The sequence below is a fragment of the Rhincodon typus genome, chromosome 10, assembly GCF_021869965.1.
Source record: "Rhincodon typus isolate 14 chromosome 10, sRhiTyp1.1, whole genome shotgun sequence".
Lineage (NCBI taxonomy): Eukaryota > Metazoa > Chordata > Chondrichthyes > Orectolobiformes > Rhincodontidae > Rhincodon > Rhincodon typus.
Window position 1 is genome coordinate 70,921,027 of NC_063341.1, and position 18,707 is coordinate 70,939,733.

General features: G+C 45.4%; 1 protein-coding gene across 1 annotated transcript in view; it reads left to right on the plus strand.

Annotated features, from left to right (window-relative positions):
• The first annotated feature begins 4,271 nt into the window (after positions 1 to 4,271).
• Positions 4,272 to 18,707, plus strand: part of ak5 (adenylate kinase 5) — a 35,931-nt gene continuing 21,495 nt past the window's right edge. Inside the window, exons 1-5 of the mRNA XM_048601550.1 lie at positions 4,272 to 4,452; positions 5,947 to 6,114; positions 8,523 to 8,695; positions 13,158 to 13,271; positions 15,062 to 15,253. Coding sequence (XP_048457507.1) covers positions 4,284 to 4,452; positions 5,947 to 6,114; positions 8,523 to 8,695; positions 13,158 to 13,271; positions 15,062 to 15,253 — 816 coding nt within the window. The 5' untranslated portion in view covers positions 4,272 to 4,283. The remainder of the gene's footprint in view (positions 4,453 to 5,946; positions 6,115 to 8,522; positions 8,696 to 13,157; positions 13,272 to 15,061; positions 15,254 to 18,707) is intronic.

The following is an 18,707-nucleotide window of genomic DNA, read 5'->3' on the forward strand; positions in this document are numbered from 1 at the left end:
AAAGGGGGAGGCGGATAGAAGATGGATAAAGGAGCAGATAGGTGGAGCGGAGACAGACAGGTCAAGGAGGCGGGGTTGGAGCCAGTAAAGGTGAGTTAGGGAGGGGATAGGTCGGTCCAGGGAGGACGGACAGGTCAAGGGGGCAGGATGACGCTAGTAGGGAGGAGATGGGGGTGGGGCTTGAGGTGGGAGGAGTGGATAGGTGGGAAGACAGGTTAGGGAGGCGGGGACGAGCTGGGCGGGTTTTGGGATATGGTTGGGGGAGGGGAGATTTTGAAGCGTGTGAAGTCCACATTGATACCATTGGGCTGTAGGGTTCCCAAGCAAACTATGAGATGCTGTTCCTGCAACCTTCGGGTGGAATTGTTGTGGCACTGCAAGAGCCCAGGATGGACATGTCGTTCAAGGAGTGAGAGGAGGAGTTGAAATAGTTTGCGACTGTGAGGTGCAGTTTGTTGCGAACCGAGCGTAGGTGTTCTGCAAAGCGGTCCCCAAGCCTCCGCTTGGTTTCCCCGATGTAGAGGAGGCCACACCAGGAACAGCGGATACAGTATACCACATTAGCAGTTACAGGTGAACATCTGTTTGATGTGGAAGGTCTTCTTAGGGCCTGGGATGGAGATGAGGGGGGGAGGTGTAGGGGCAGGTGTAGCACTTCCTGCGGTTGCAGGGAAAAGTGCCGGGTGTGGTGGGGCTGGAGGGGAGTGTGGAGCGGACAAGGGAGTCACGGAGAGAGTGGTCCCTCCGGAAAGCAGATAAGGGTGGGGAGGGAAAAATGTCTTTGGTGGTGGGGTCGGATTGCAGATGGCGGAAGTGTCGGAGGATGATGCGTTGGATCCGGAGGTTAGTGGGGTGGTACGTGAGGACGAGGGGGATTATGTTTTGGTTGTTACTGCAGGGAGGGGGTGTGAGGGATGAGTCGCAGGAAATGCGAAAGACACGGTCAAGGGCGTTTTCGACCACAGTGGAGGGGAAGTTGCGGTCCTTGAAAAACGACGACATCTGGGAGGTCCAGGAGTGGAATGCCTCATCTCGGGAGCAGATGCGGCGGAGGCAAAGGAATTGGGAATAGGGAATGCCTTTTTGCTGGAACATGGGTGAGAGGAGGTGTACACCTCGCCAACCATTTCAACTCCCCCTCCCACTCCTTGAACGTCATGTCCATCCTGGACCTCCTGCAATGCCACAACGATGCCACCCAAAGGTTGCAGGAACAGCATCTCATATTTTGCTTGGGAACCCTGCAGCTCAATGGTATCAATGTGGACTTCACATGCTTCAAAATCTCCCCTCCCCTGAACGCATCCCAAAACTAGCCCAGCTCGTACCCGCCTCCCTAATTTGTCCTCCCACCTATCCACTCCTCCCACCTCAAGCCCCGCCCCCATCTCCTCTCTACTAGCCTCATCCCGCCTCCTTGACCTGTCCGTCCTTCCTGGACCGACCTATCCCCTTCCTAACTCACCTTTACTGGCTCCAAACCCGCCTCCTTGACCTGTCTGTCTCCTCTCCACCTATCTTCTCCTTTATCCATCTTCTATCCGCCTCCCCCTTTCTCCTTATTTATTTCAGAATCCCCTTCCCCTCCCCCATTTCTGAAGAAGGGTCCAGACCCGAAACATCAGCCTTCCTGCTCTTATGATGCTGCTTGGCCTGCTGTGTTCATCCAGCTCTATATCTTGTTATCTCAGATTCTCCAGCATCGGCAGTTCCTACTATCTCCGTTTGAAATTTGGAGTGTTTTTGACAGTGGATAAGAGATCTGTTCACTGAGTTCTCAGAGCAGCTGGTGTGTGATACATAGCAAGGCCAACAGTGTGGGTTCAGTTCTTGTTCTGGCTGATGTTACCATGAAGGACATTTCATTCCAATGTCTCCGCTTCCCCTGAGGCGTGGTGAACTTTAGGTTAAACCACCACCAGTTGTCTGTTTTGAATGAGAGAGCAGACCTATAGTCTGGTAAGATTGTGGTGACTTTATCTTTATTGTTAAAGATGCGGGATTGGTCCCATTGGCCAAAGTGTGGGTAACCAGAGGGCAGTGGCCTAATTTAAAGGCATTGAGAATGGAACCAAAGGGAAGATTAGGAGATTTGTATTTCTAACTAGCAAACTGTGATCTGAAAGGCGCAATCTGAAAGCACACTAGAAGCAGATTCCGTGGAAATGTGCAAGAGGGAGCTGAATGTATACATGATGAGGAACAAGGGAAAAAAACATGCTGGCTATGGGAGAGAGGAAAAATGGGTTATTTCAGTGCTGAAGAAGTGCTATTTCTGAAGAAGGGTCTAGACCCGAAACGTCAGCTTTCCTGCTCCTCTGATGCTGCTAGGCCTGCTGTGTTCATCCAGCTCTACACCTTGTTATCTCTTATTTCAGTGCATTTTGCATTGGCAATGTAGAATCCATTGGGGCTGATAGAGGCGAAGGTTACAATATCATAAAATCCCTGCAGAGCGGAAAGAGGCCATTCAGCCCATTGAGTCCGCAGAGACCCTCCAAAGAGCATCCCACCCAAACTCACCCCCTATCCTATCTCTGTAACCCTGCATTTCCCATGGCCAATCCATCTAACCTGCACATCTTTGGACTCTGGGAGAAAACCCCACACGGACACAGGGAAAATGTCTGTGTGCAGTTTGCACAATCGCCTGAGGCTGGAATTGAACCCGGGTCCCTGGTGCTGCGAGGCAGCAATGCTAGCCACTGAGCCACCGTACTGCCCATAGGTTTTGTTGGTTGGCTGATTTTTCTTTTGCAGGGGTGCGGAGCTAGTTGCAGAGTTTATTCAAAGAGCTGGCACTGGCACAAGTGGCTGAAAGGCCTCCATTCTTGTTACATAAACTCTTTAAAAAGTGGCAGGTCAGCAGAATGATCCCTGGTTACTAACGAGATTAACTGGGTTACTAATGAGATTAACTGGTTTACTAAGCTCCCTGGGAACAAGCAGCTCTACCATGTCTTTTTATTCTGTTTTTATTCTGGAAAGGAACTCCTCCTTTCCATCGATCCAAGAAAGGCTCTCACTTCACAGAAATTGCATTCTTTTGTGCTCTTCCTACTTCATGTTGCAGATTCGTACGCAGTTTGACATTTCTCTGACTGTTGCAATGGAGCAACATTAGTGCAGGATCTGGCATTGGGAGAGAAGTATGTCTCCTCTCTGTTATTGCATTACACTGTTCCAGATATCCCCCAAAATGAAAACAAGCCCAAACAGAAGTTGGCTAAAGGATATGTGAGGATCACATAAAGACTGGAGGAGGGAGAATTATTATAATTGAAAGAACATTGGACGGTGCTTTATTCATCTGCTGTTGACCATCTGTGATAAAATACAGGCACTGAGCCCAACAGTAGGGGAAGTTATGCTAAACCTTTATAAAGCTCTGGTTGTGAGTGATTGAGTCATAGAGGTGTACAGCACAAAAACAGGACGTTTGGTCCAATTTGTCCACGCTGACCAGATATCCTAAATTAATCTAGTTCCATTTGCCAGCATTTGGCCCATATCCCCCTAAACCCTTCCTATTCATGTATCTATCTAGATGCCTTTTAAATTTGTTTCTAATTGTGTCTAATTCCAGTCACGATACTTCTAGCAAGGATGTGAGAGTCATTGAAAGTGTAGAGGAGATTGACCAGAGTTGAGAAAAATTTCACTACAATGTTAGGTTGAGAAGCTGGGATTGTTCTCCAACAGGAACAAAAACAGAAGTTGCTGGAAAAGCTCAGCAGGTCCAGCAGCTTCTGTGAAGAAAATATCAGAGTTAACGTTTCAGGTCTGGTGACCCTTCCTCAGAACTGTTCTCCAACAGGTTGAGGTGTACAAGATTATGACAGGTTTAGACAAGACAGGTACAAGAAAGCCATTCCCCTGAGCTGATGGTACAAGGAGCAGGAGATACTGAATGAGGTTTTATCGAAATGATATGGAGTGGGGTGTGAGGGAAAGCTTTATCATACAGGGAGTGGTAATCGCTCTGAGTTACTGTTAACGGGGTAGTAGAGGAAATGACCAGTGATTTTTTTTGTTTCCAAAACAAAAGTGGAAAGAAACTTGAGCAAAATAAACCTCCAGGGCATGAATGGGGTGATGGGATTTCTTGCCACAGTGTGTGCTCCCCACAGAGCTGGCATGGACTTGATGGGAGAATTAGCCTGTTTCATAATGATTCTCTCTCAACAGCTGGGCAATATTTCCTGGCGTACAGCCCAGTTTCACTGGTGGAGCCTCAATCGCACCTTCTCTTTCTTTCTATATAGAGCCTGCTCACAGGGCTAATGCACCACAGACCAGAAGACCCTGTCGACTACTTGGAAAGTTGCCTGAAGAAAGTGAAGGAGCTGGGAGGACCCGACAGAGTGCGGTGGGACACCTTTGTGGCCCAGGAGAAGAGGACATTGCCTCCTCTGAATGGTTGCCAGAGCAGAAGATCCTTCTTTAGGAATGGTAAGGGGTCTGCTACCTCCACACCACCCAATTCCAGGGATATGAAAGTGTCACAAGTCCAATTCACTTGGGATTTGGTGAGTTTAGCAGAGAGGAGGAAGGGGCAGCAAATTTTAAAAAATATGTACCTCAAATTCATCAAAAAAGTGTGAAGTGATTCATTTTGGAAGGTCGAATTTGAATGCAGAAGATAGGGTTAATGGCAGGATTCCTGGCAGTGTGGAGGATCAGAGGGATCTTGGAGTTCACGTCCATACATCCCTCAAAGTTGCTACCCAAGTTGATAGGGTTGTAAAGAAGGCGTATGGTGTATTGGCTTTCATCAGCAGGGGAATTGAGTTTAAGAGCCGTGAGGTTAAACTGCAGCTGTATAAAACTCTGGTTAGACTGCACTTGGAATATTGTGTTCAGTTCTGGTCACCTCATTATAGGAAAGCTTTAGAGAGGGTGCAGAGGAGATTTACCAGGATGCTGCCTGGACTGGAGGGCAGGTCTTATGAGGAAAGGTTGAGGGAGCTAGGGCTCTTTTCATTGGAGCAAAGAAAGATGAGAGGTAACTTGATAGAGGTGTACAAGATGATGAGAGGCATAGATAGAGTGGATAGTCAGAGACTTTTTCCCAGGGTGGAAATGGCTATTACAAGGGGACATAATTTTAAGGTGATTGGAGGAAGGTATAGGGGAGATGTCAGAGGTAGGTTCTTCACACAGAGAGTGGTGGGCGTGTGGAATGCGCTGCCGGCAGTGGTAGTGGAGTCAGATACTTTAGGGACTTTTAAGCGACTCTTTGATAGGCATTTGGAGGATAGTAAAATGTAGGGTATGCAGGGTAGATTGATCTTAGTAGGATAATATGTCGGCACAACATCATGAGCCGAAAGGCCTGTACTGTGCTGTACTGTTCTATGTTCTATGTTCTAAGTCCCTTTACCCAACTTGTGCCAGCAATGATGTCATGGGATGCCAACTCACCTCTCAAGGGTTCAGGCTGTAGTCCAGAGACTTCACCCTCACAATCTCGGGTGGAGGCTTCTGTGTGGTGCTGAGGGAGCACTGCACTCTCAGACGCTGTCTTTCAGAAAAAAACTGTCCACTCCCGTGCTTCAGGAAACACTAAAAACCTCACCTGTTTAACCCACTCTCTGAAGGTCAAGGAATTCCCCCGTGTTAGTCTGGCTTGTGTTCAAGGTTCTGGAGTGGGGGTTTGAACCCACTGTCCCCGTACATCAGGTAAAGGTACATCAACAGAGAAAAGCTGACACACCAGAATGACTGCATGCAGGGATGTGAACAAAAACCAACACAAGATTCGTTAAAGGTCACGATCAAACGCATCAGAGAGCGTTCTGAATGTTAGCTCCATCTTCTTTGAAAGGTGGAGGAGGGAAGAGGTCAAAGAGCTGAAAGGATTATTAAATGTCAGAAACCTGATCAATTGGCCAATAAAGACATACAGACGTATTCCTCTGTCTATTCCTGCTGTTCTGCTTGCAGTTCTGCCTGACACTCCCAGTTTTCCTTATCAACGCTATGACCGTCTGCCTCCCATCCATCAGTTCTCCATCGAGAGTGACACCGATCTGTCTGAAACTGCGGAGCTCATCGAGGAATACACAGTGTTCGACCCAGTCAAACCACACCCTTGGATTCTGCTGCTTATAGGTAATGCTGGGGAGTTATAAGATCACTGGGGTGAAAGGGTTGCTGGCTGTGTAATGGGTCAAGGAATGGGTCACTAAAGACCGAGCGGTTCTGACTTATGCCCTGGGGTCAGAGGTTCACAAGATGATAGAGTTTAAAGTCCCTTAATAAATCCGGAATTAAAAAGCTACTTTCAGTAATGTTGGCCATTTTTGGTTGCTGTAGAAATCTGTCTCATTTGTCAGTGTCCTACAGGGTTGGAGATTTGCTGTTCTTACCCAGTCTGGCCTGCATGTGACTCCACACCCATGGCAACATGGCTGCTGTTTTGCTGCCCTCTGTAATAGTTCCAGCCAAATCCTCAGATACATCAGATCTCCAAAAATCTCCAAAAAAATACCCATAAAGGAATGGACGGGCTCCATCCTCCCCAAGGACTGCAACAGTTCATGAAGGTAGCTCACCACCAGTTTCTCATGGGCAATTTTTATTCAAAATTCATTCATAGGATGAAGGTATCACAGGCCAGGCTGGCATTTATTGTCCAGAGGGCAGTTAAGAGTCAACCACACTGCTTTGGGTCTGGAGTCACATGTAGGCCAGATCAGGTAAGAAGGGCAGATTTCCTTCCCTAAAGGACATTGGTGAGCCAGATGGGTTCCTCCTGACAGTCAATTTATGGTCATCATCAGAGACACAATTCGAGATTCTTATTGAAATCAAATTCCACCAGTGGCCATGGCAGGATTTAAAACCAGGCCCCCAGATTACCAGTCCTGCAATAATACCATTAAGCCAGCATTTCTCCATGAGAGGTGGGTAATAAGTCATTGTTAGCAACACTCATATCCCACAGATAACAACCACACCAGTATGTCTTCAGTGTGCTCCATGAACTGTGAGTATCAATACTTTGTTCAGTTCACCTTTTGTTTTATTTTCAAGTATTCCCATTTATAATTAACCAGCAGCAAAGCCTTTTCTTCAAACAAGACAAAGACTAATTTATTTCAAAACTTTAAGTTATTCAATTCAAAAGTGATATAGTTAATACTTAAAATACATATACAAGAATTGAAAGTAGGTCCTGGTAAAAGATACTTATTAACGTAGCGATTGGAATGAGGTCAGCCAGGTGCACTTCATAGAATATGAGTTCCCTGATTGGGGCTGTTAACCTGGTCCAATCAGGGAGCCCTGGCTGACAGATAAAAACGGGAGTGTTGGAGCTCCTGCTCTCTTCAGGAGCCAGCACCCAACTAGTTGGGTCAGTGCCATTTACTATGCACGTGTAAATAAAGGGTGACTTGGTGATAGGATACCAGCCTTCATGGAGTTATTGCAATCAACATGAAATCTGTTAGCATTGCAGGCCTGTTACTTGCTTGAAGAGTCTATTTCTGAAGGGGAGGAATAAAAAACTTGAAATCAGAATTCAGCAGCTGCATGGTTTCTATAGCTCTATAGTTGGAGGTTTTTCCATAAATGCACTGAGCAGAACAGGGTCTGGAATGGAGTAAGGACTAATTTATTTCACTTTAATGGCACTGAAGTTAGTATACTGACAATAGACTATTAAATTTTTCAAAACAACGTTTATTCATAGCTTTCTTCATGGGAAGAGAGATCCAGTTCATTAACACCCAGTCAGTACAGTAGAAAGTGCTTCCTTACACCCTCGTACATCACTTGCGCAAAATGTAAATTTGTGCTCCCTAGTCTTTGTATTATCAGGTAATGGGCATATTCTTTGTCTGCCTTATCTAAATCTATCATAATCTTGTGCCTCTCTATCAGAACACCTGTAAACTTCTTTGCTCCAAGAGGACACTACAATGTTTCTAATGTCACGTTAGAATCATGGAATCCCTACAGTGTGGAAGCAGGCCATTCAGCCCATTGAGTCCACACTGACCCTCTGAAAGCATCTCACCCAGACCCACGCCCCCCCCATGCCCTATCCCTGTAACCCTACATTTCCCATGGTTAATCCACTTAGCTGGCACATCCCTGGATACTATGGACAACTTCCTATGGTCAATCCATCTAACCTGTACATCTTTGGACTGTGGGAGGAAATCAGAGCACCCAGAGGAAACCAATGCTGACACGGGGAGAATATGCAGACTCCACACAGACAGTGACCTGAGGGGACTGAGTCCCTGGTGCTTTGAGGCAGCAGTACTAACCACTGAGCTACTCTACCACCTGTTGTAAAACAGTTAAAACATCCCATCCCTGACAGCAAAATTTCCGCTGCATCTCCTATCCTTCTTAAAGTCTGGTGTCCAGAACTGGATACAATGCTACAGTTACAGTCCAACCAGATATTTAACAGATTATGTGTAGGGCCTTGGGACTGTGACAGATTGAAACTACATATAAATACAATTATTTCTTTGTTAATACACCTGTCTGTTGCTGTTCAGGTGGCCCAGGCAGTGGGAAGGGAACTCAGAGTCTGAAGATCGCCAAGCATTATGGATTTGAATACATTTCAGTGGGAGAGCTTCTCAGAAGGAAAATGATCCACAACACAACTTGTAACAGGAAGTGGAGTTTAATTGCCAAAATAATCACCAATGGGGAATTGGCACCACAGGTAAAAACAATTCTTGTACTTGTATAATGTCTCTTAAGAATGATTGCGGAGTTCAATGAATGTAGTTACATAGTCAGCCTACACCAGTAACATCCTAAAGGGGAGAAGAAAAATCACTTCTTATCAAAATGCAAGCCTGAATTTCTATAGCACCTTTCACAACCTCAATCCCAAAGTATTTTACACCCAATAATGTTATTTTAAAGGAAACCCTGACCCTTTTACAATGTAGAGAATGTGGTGACTAATTTGCAAATAGCAAGATCTCTTAAACAGTGCTGTGGTCATGGATATTCTGAGACTTACCCACCAGTCAGCACTCTCTGCTCATACAGCATGGAATGTTCTTCCTCTTCATACTTGCAAAGTGTCCTGGTGATGACAATCTTCAACAAAATGTTTTTTCTCAGCAATACTCAAGTTCTGGTGCTACCAGGTGTGATAATACAAAGAACAAAGAAAATTACAGCACAGGAACAGGCCCTTTGGACCTCCAAGCCTGCGCCGATCCAGATCCTCTATCGAAACCTGTCGCCTATTTTCCAAGGATCTGTATCCCTCTGCTCCCTGCACATTCATGTATCTGTTTAGATACATCTTAAATGACGCTATCGTGCCCGCCTCTACCACCTCCGCTGGCAACGCGTTCCAGGTACCCACCACCCTATGCGTAAAGAACTTTCCACGCATATCTCCCTTAAACTTTTCCCCTCTCATCTTGAAATCGTGACCCCTAGTAATTGAGTCCCCCACTCTGGGAAAAAGCTTCTTGCTATCCACCCTGTCTATATCTCTCATGATTTTGTAGACCTCCATCAGGTCCCCCCGCAACCTCCGTCTTTCTAATGTAAATAATCCTAATAATGAGCCAATTAACTTGTTTATCTTAAGCTTGTAAGAAAATAGTGGCAGGAGTAGACCTTTTGGTCTTTCAAACCTGCTCCATCATTCAGTACAATCTCTATTTGCCTCAACTTCACTTTCCTGTCTGCCCAGTGCTCCCCAACACAGCCCCCCCACCCCATATTCCTTGATTCCCTGAAAAGCCAAAAGTCTATCGCAGCCTTAAATGTACTCAAAACTGAAAAATCCACAAGCTGCTGAGGTACCGGTTGGAAACATTCATGACCTTTTGAATGAAGAAGTTTCTTCTCATCTCAATCCTATCTGAAGCCCCTTACCCTGTGATTACCTCTCTGTGTTCAAGATATCCAAGTTGGAGGTAACAACCCCTCAGCCTTTAGTCTGTCAAGCCTCTTCATAATTGTTCATATTTAGATGAGGTTGCTTTAGGGTTTAAATAAATGAGGCAGATAGACCCAATTTACTCAGCTTGGGAAGCAATTTAGCAAATGCTCCAGACCAAATATCTAATTCCTTAAAGGGGCTCTTGTGGCACCGTGGTAGTGCCCCAACCTCTGACCCAGGAGGCCGAGGTTCAAGTCCTACCTGCTGCAGAGATTTGTCATGACACATCTGAACAACTGTAAGAAAAACCCAAGTTAGGCCACAGCTTGAGTACGGTGTGCAGTTCTGGAATCCACATTATAGGATGGATGTGACTGGAGCACTGGAGAGGAGATTTACCAGGATGTTGCCCTGAGTTGGAGAGTTTCAGTTATGAAGAAAGATCGCACAGACTGGGGTTGTTTTTCTTGGAGCAGAGGAGATCGAGAGGGGACATGAGATGTGTAAAATTGTGAGGAGCATAGATGGGAAGAAACTTTTCCCCTTGGTACAGCAATCGTTGACCCGGGGGCATAGATTTTAGGCAAGGGCTGGAAGTTTAGAGGGAACGTGAGCAAAGATGTTTTCACCCAGAGGGCAGTGGGAATCTGGAACTCACTATGCGAAAGGGTGGTGTGGGCAGAAAGCCTCATAACATTGAAGAAGCCTTCACATGTACATTTGCGATGCCAAGGCATACAGGGCTATGGGCCAAGTGCTGGAATGTAGGATTAGCATGGTTAGACTGACACAGACACAATGGGCTGAAGGGTCTTCTTCTGTGATACAGACCTCTATGGCTTTATAATATCTATATCCCTTCCTTAAGGGGCTTGGTGCCATGATAATGTCCTACCTTGGAAAAGGAGGCATAGGTTCAAGTCTGACATGGTCTAGAAGTGCGTAATAACATCTCTGAACAGATTAATTAGAAAAATAATCTATAATTCCGAAAGTATGGAGATTGTGGCTACACACAGTATCCCAGCTTGGTCTCACCAGAAGCATTTGGGCCAGCATTTATTGCCCATCCTTAGTTTGCCCCTTGAGAAGTTGGTGATGAGCTGCCTTCTTGAACCACTGCATTCCATTCGGTTTAGATATTCCCACAATGCTGTTAGGGAGAAAGTTCCAGGATTTTGACCCAGTGACACTGAAGGAACGGCGATATATTTCCAAGTCAGGATAGTGTTTGATTTGCAGGGGTATGCATCTATACAGCTTCAATTAATTTCTGCAGTGCATGTTATAGGTAATACATTCTACTGCTACTGAGTGTCAGTGCTGGAGGGAGACAATGTTTGTGGATGTGGTGTCATCAATTGGACTGCTTTGTCCTGGATGGTGTCAAGCCTCTTGAGTATTGTTGGAGCTGCACCCATCCAGGCTAGTGGGGAGTATTCTATCACACTCCTCACTTGTGCCTTGTAGATGTTGGACAAGCTTTGGGACGTGCGACGGGTTACTAGCTTCAGTATTCCTAGCCTCTGACCAGAGAGACACAGAAAGAGGGAGATACAGAGAGACACAGAGACAGAGAGAGACGAGACAGAGAGCGAGTCAGAGATAGAGGTACACATAGAGACAGAGAGAGACTGAGATAGAGAGACACATTGAGAGGTGGTGAGTGAGAAATTGAGACACAGAGAGAGAGAAAGTGAGACAGAGAAAGAAAGGGACAGTGTATAGCTGTTAAGCTGGAGCTCCATTGTGTTGTTTTGAAGAAGTACACGTGGCGTATTCCTGCCTGATGTTTAACCTTTAAGCAAATGATGTGGCTATGTTCACACTGTGGTAGCTTGCTGTATTTACAACAGTGAATATGCTTCAAAAGTACTTGAACGTTGTGGTACCTTTGACATGTATATATGCAACTTAATTATCTTAAAATAGGACGCAGATAAATGCAATGAAATTGCTAGCTTGACATTTAACTGATGTAATTTGTACAAAACTACAGGTTGACTATTCACATAATAGCAAACAGCTCAGGTTAAGGCCTAATCACCTGCTTTCTTTATTCTTTCATAGGATGTGGGCAGTACTGCCAAGGTGAATATTTGTTGTCCATCCCTAATTGCCACTGCTGCTGCTCACAGCTCACGATATGATCTCCTCTACATTGGGGAAACGAAACCTAGACTGGGTGACCGCTTCGCAGAACACCTACATTCTGCCCGCAAAAATGATCCTGAGCTTCCAGTTGTCACTTCAACACACCACCCTGTTCCCTGGCCAACATCTCTGTCTCAGGCTTGCTGCAGTTCTCCAGCGAAGCTCAGCGTAAGCTGGAAGAACAACATCTCATTTTCTGTTTGGGGACCTTTGCAGCCCTCTGGACTTAATATCTAGTTCAATAACTTTAGGGCTTGAACTCTTCTATGTCCTAGCCCCCACCTCCACACACCAGGCTTTGTCATCACATTGTCTGCTATTATACACAACCCATTGTTAGTCTCTAACAGTCTCCTTTAACAGCTATTCACCCTCCTAACCAGATCATTACCCATTCCTTTGTCTGTCCAACTGTACTTCTCTCTCTTTGGGCTCTATCCCCCATCATTTATCGTTTATCCCTTACCCCTCCCACACCCAATCTGCTGCATAAAAAACACCTGACAGTTTCCGAGCTACCATCAGTTCTGAGGAAGGGTCACCGGACCCGAAAGGTTAACTCTGATTTCTCTTCACAGATGCTGCCAGAGCTTTTCCAGCAACTTCTGTTTTTGTCCCTAATCTGAGCAGAGCGGCTTATTCAGTCATTTCACACAGCAACTAAGGGTCAACCACATTGTTGTGGGTCTGGAGTCATGTGGACCAGTCCAGCTGATTTGTTTCCCTCAGTGTTATTCCAGAAACCAGACACTTTTTTTAATGACAATGGATAACAGTTCTCACAGTCACCATTACTGAGACTAGCTTTACATTACAGACATTATTGATTGAGATTTACCACTAATATGCTGCGGTGGGATTTGAACCCACGTCCCCGGATTATTAAACAAACTGTGCAGCAGACACAATGGGCTGAATGGCCTCCGTCTGTGCCTCAGCATTTCTGTAGTTGTGTGATTAGCTGGATCTTTGGATATTAGTGACGTTGCCAGTAAGAGACGCCATCTTCCCCCAGCTGAACAAATTGGCCTTGTTGCGACCTTCACTTTTAACATTCTTCGGGATAACATGAGCACTTTTTGATTGAATTGCCCTTTTATGTGTGTTTCTCCTTTTGAAGGAAACAACCATCACTGAGATCAAACGTCGTTTGATGCAACTGCCAGACGCACAAGGATTTGTCATTGACGGATTCCCCCGGGATGTTGCCCAAGTGTTGTCCTTTGAAGACCAGGTATGGAACTCTTTGCTGTGCTTCACCTTGGCAGGGTCATCACCAGGGATTGTAAGAACAGGAGAAGTGGAAATCAATGTATTTCTAGACATTCTGGAGCATACAGGAAAATAGCATTGAAGTAGAAGATCAGCCATGATCTAGTTAAATGGCTGGAAAAGTATGCCATTTTTTACAATTATTCATGGGATGAGGGTGTCGCTGGCCAGGCCAGCATTTATTTCCCATCCCTAATTACCCAGAGGGCAGTTATGAGTCAACCACATTGTTGTGTGTTTGGAGTCTCATGTCGGCCAGACCTCCCTAAAAGATTTTAGATGGGTTTTTCTGACAATCGGTTCATGGTCATCATTAGATTCTTAATTCCAGGTTTCTACTGAATTCATGTTCCACCATCTGCCATGGCAGAATTCAAACCCGGGTCCCCAGAACATTATGTGGGTCTCTGGATTAACAGTCCAGCGATAATGTCACTAGGCCATTGTCGTCCCTTAAAGCCTTGGCTTGATAGGCCGAAGGCTTACTCTCGCTCCTATGTTCCTACTATTCAGGAGTAGGAGCCCCTCATTCCATCCTGGGCCTTTAACAACCTTTGCCATCGTTCGAACACTACCTCCCCCAGTCATAAACGTGCAACTTCCAATTTGGCAACTATAGCAAAGTACTACAGAATCTGGAAACCTGAAACTAAAACAGGGAATACTGGAGAAGCTCAACAGATTTGGCAGCATCTGTGGAGAGAGAAACAGAAATGGCATTTCGAGTTGACAATTACTCTTCCTCAGATGCCGTCTTCCCTGAAGAAGAGTCCTATTTGACTCAAGACGTTAACTCCGTTCCTTTCTCCAATAATGCTGGCCATGGTCCCAACATCCATTGACGTTGAATCCTAGCTTTCATTCCCAGAGACCAGACTCTTTCACTTGTGACAATGTTCCGCCCAAAGATAAAACACTACTTCCAGTAGAAGAATGAAAATCATCTAAAAATTAAAGCTGGGGCACATTTGGATGGAAAACATGCACAAATTGCTGGAAAAACCCAGCAGGTCTGGCAGCACCTGTGAGAGAGAAACACTCAACGTTACGAGTCTTCTGAGTCATACCAAATGCAAAACATTAACTTTGAACTACTGAGTATCTCCAACAATGTTCGCTGTGTTTGTTTCAGAGTTCCAGTATCCACAGCAGTTTGCTTTTGTCTAAAGGCAAACTTCTTCCTTTCCCCCACAAAATGGAAATGTGTATAATTCTCTCCTTTCTGGGTGAATAATAGAATCCCTACAGCGTGGAAACAGGCCATTCGGTCCAACAAGTCCACACCGCCCCTCTGAAGAGCATTCCCACCCAGACCCATTCCCCTAGTCTAACCCAAACATCCCTGGGCACTATGGGCAATTTAGCATGGCCAATCTACCTAACCTACACATCTTTGGACTGTGGGAGGAAACCCACACAGATACAGGGAGGATGTGCAAACTCCACACAGACAGTCGCCCAAGGGTGGAATCAAACCTGGGTCCCTGGCGCTGTGAGGCAGCAGTGCTAACCACTGAGCCACCATGCTGCCCTAATTGGTGATGGGACAGTTGGAGCCTCTGGGACTTAGTTAAGCTCCTTGTTGGCTGAGGGGATATGGATAATGAGTCAGATGAGTGAAGATTGAAGTAGAGGCTCATGGGATTTGAGTGGGCCTACTCCTGGTTCTGCCGATTCTCTGAATGGACCCTTTATTGAGCTTCAATGGGTTCCTTTTCTCTCTCTCCCTTTATGTTGAATCTTACTCAACAGATCTGCACCCCAGATTTAGTTGTGTTCCTTGCCTGCGCAAATCACCAGTTGAAAGAGCGGCTGGAAAAGCGGGCAGCACAGCAAGGTCGCCCTGACGACAATCCCAAAGCCATCCAGAGACGATTGACAACCTTCAAACAAAACACCATCCCGTTGGTCAAGTATTTCCAGGAAAGGGGGCTGATTGTTACGGTAAGTGGTGTTGCGTTAAATCCTCCGAATGGCAAGACGCCTAAAATTATCATTCCTCATCTTGGCGCCTGATTCTGTGCTGTGGGCTGCTCATGCGTGCCCTCTTTCTAAAGGGCTCACAGATTTTCTCAAGAAAATCCATCACTTGTGATGAATGGTACCCCCGAAACATGCTCTCTGTTCCTTTCTGCTGCAAGCTTTCCTGTTGTTCGTGGGATCTTTCCATGCACAAACAGTACGCCACATTTCCTACACCACAACACAGCTATCTACATATTTCAGAGAGAATCTGTCATTTTGGTTGCAGTCATTGCAACTCAACAGAATAAGAGAATATTGAGACAAAATTCTAAGGGGGTTTGACTGGGTAGATGTGGAAAGGTTGTTTCCCCTTGTGGGAGAGTCTAGGACCAGGGAGCATCATTGTCAGCAAAAGGGTTTCAGTTGTCACCTTGCATCTACTTTCTTCTAAGCTCCAGCCTCCTGCTCCCTCTACACTCTTGTGCTGAGATTAGGCCTCGGATCTATTCCTAACCTCCCACGATGTAAACCTGTATCTCCACGTATTCTGCTACCACTATAGTTCTAAAATGATCTCTGGTTTGCAACCGTGGCGACTCTCCTGAAATAGTGAAAGGAGGCCATTCAGCTCATCATGGTTCTACTAGCTCTGTGAAAACAGTGTGATTTTCATCTCCCCACCCCTCCGTCTCTGATCTTGCCCCATGGCCCTAATGTTTTATTTTTCTTTCTCAAGTATACATTCGGTTCTCTTTTCACATCCCACTTTCAGGAGGCTCCTACAAGATTGTAAGAATGTAATTTCCTTTATTTCCCCCTTAGCCCCTTCAGGCTTTCCTCAAAGCTTCTCAATGTAAAATGTTTCCGTCCCCAAATGTGATTGACCATCTCAGTCTGGAGCAAATGATTCATCAGATAATTAAGGAAAGGGAAAATGACATGGTTTTAAATGGAGTAGGAGCAGTGTCGTTGAAGATGGAGATGTGACATATGTTAGAAAATAATCCTTCCTTCCACACCAAAAGACTTATAAAATCAAAACATGGGGTTAATATTAAATAAAAACTGAAAGAACCGCGGATGCTGTAAGTCAGGGGCAAAAACAGAAGTTGCTTTAAAAGTTCAGCAGGTCTGGCAGCATCTGTGAAGAAAAAATCAGAGGAAACGTTTTGGGTCCGGTGACCCTTCCTCGGAACTGATGGGAAAATGTTGGTTGATATGCAGAAAATAGGGAGGGGAATGGGGTAGGGAGTAAATGATAGGATAGAGCCTGAAGAGAGAGAAGAGCAGTTGGATAGATAAGGGAGTTGATAACGATCTGGCTGGGAGGGTGAATAGCTGTTAATGGGGACTATTAGTAACTAACAATAGGTAGTGTGTAATGGCAGGCTATGTGGTAACAAGGCCTGGTGTGTGGGGTTGGGGGGCTGGGACATGGGAGGGTTCAGGCCCTAAAATTATTGAACTCGATATTGAGTCCGGAGGGCTGTAGGGTGCCCAAGCGGAAAATGAGGCGTTGTTCTGCCAGCTTGCGTTGAGCTTCGCTGGAACACTGCAGCAAGCCAGAGACAGAGATGTTGGCCATGGAACAGGGTGTCATTAACTCGAACCGTTAACTCTGTTCCCCTCTCCATAGATGTTGCCCAGCCTGCTAAGTATTTCTAGCATCTTTTTTGTTTTATTTCAGATTTCCAGTTTTTGTGATATTTTGCTTTTGACGTGCAATGGAATTCCTCTGGAATGTAATGGCATTTTCCATTTTGTTTCATGGGATGTAAGCATCTGTGGCAAGGCCAGCAATTTACTGCTCATTTCTAATTATATTAAGGTGGTGCTATAGATGCACCTAACATACTGTGTAGGATTCTGACCCAGTGACAGTGAAGGAATGGCAACATATTTCTAAGTCAGACCAGTGGCTTGGAAGGAAACTTGCAGAGGGTGGTGTTCCCATGTACCTGCTGCCCTTATCCTACTGGATGGGAGAGATCGCTGGTTTGGGAGGTGCTTTCAAAGGAGCCTTGGCAAAATACAGTTGTCAAGGGCAGTTTTGGTCTGGGATGGGGGTGGAAAATGAAAGAAGGAGCTTGTTAATTCTGGATAGCACATAGCAGAATTAAAGGTTAAATCGCTAGAAGCTTTTGAGTGGAAAGAAGTGTTGTCGTATTATCATGCCCGCTCGTGATGAAGGTCACAGGTACCATCCTGTATAAGTGTTGGAAAGGCCTGGTGAGGTCACAGAAATCTACTTGGTCTAGCTACAAGAGGCTCTTACAATAAACTACTTCTTGTTGATTATATGAGGCGATTACTTACAGGCTACATCGATGTGATAGACATTGTTACAGAAACTTTGAGGAGCACCAGAGAATAGGCCTCACTACTTGGGAGGCATTGGCCTAGTGGTATTATCGCTGGACTATTAATCCAGAGACCCAGATAGTGTTCTGGGGACCCAGGTTTAAATCACGCCAAGGCAGATGGTGGAATTTGAATTCAATAAACATATCTGGAATTAAGAATCTAATGATGATCGTGAATCCGTTGCCGATTGTTGGAAAAACCCATCTGGTTCACTAATGTCCTTTAAAGAAGGAAACTGCCATCCTTACCTGGTCTAGCCTACATGTGACTCCCTCTGGGCAGTTAGGGATGGACAATAAATGCTGCCTGGCCAGCAGCGCTCTCATCCCGTGAATGAATAAAGAAATCATCATAGTGGGTGGTGCTTATGGCACTCCATGGTATTAACCCTTTCAGACCCATATGCTGCAGTGATGTCACTTTAAGTGTTGAGTGTGCTAAAGAGCCAGAGACATTGTGACCAGCAGCCATGATACATCCGGGTTGCAGAGAGTGAGGGTAAGGGTGTGCAGTAATATTTCTCCACAAAAATACAAATAACAAGCTTCTGTAACCATTCTAGCCCAATAGGCAATGTATCTGAGATAGTAGGAACTGCTTTCTTTAGACGATTTTGACCAAGTGGAGCCTCCATCAGACATAAGTGGTAGCTTGGTGTTAGGAGAACATCGTAAGAATGCTACAGAAACCAGCAATAAAGGCGACCTGTCATGTAATCAACAAAGGAGATTCGAAAGTCTTATTGAAAACTGTTGAATAGTGATGAAAGGACTATAATCAAAGCGCAAAGGAACATGGATCTCAGAATGAGAAGGCTGTGGAAGATACAAGATGGTCAGCTGACAGTTACAATTACAGGAAACGAGCAATTATCTTGACATTTGTGTCTCGGACTATCAGCCACTGCCAAACAAAGATATCCTGTGTGAATAGATTCACTGAGATAACAAGGTGTAGAGCTGGATGAACACAGCAGGCCAAGCAGCATCATAGGAGCAGAAAGGCTGACGTTTCGGGCCTAGACCCTTCATCAGAAAAGGGGGAGGGGAAGGGGGTTCTGAAATAAATA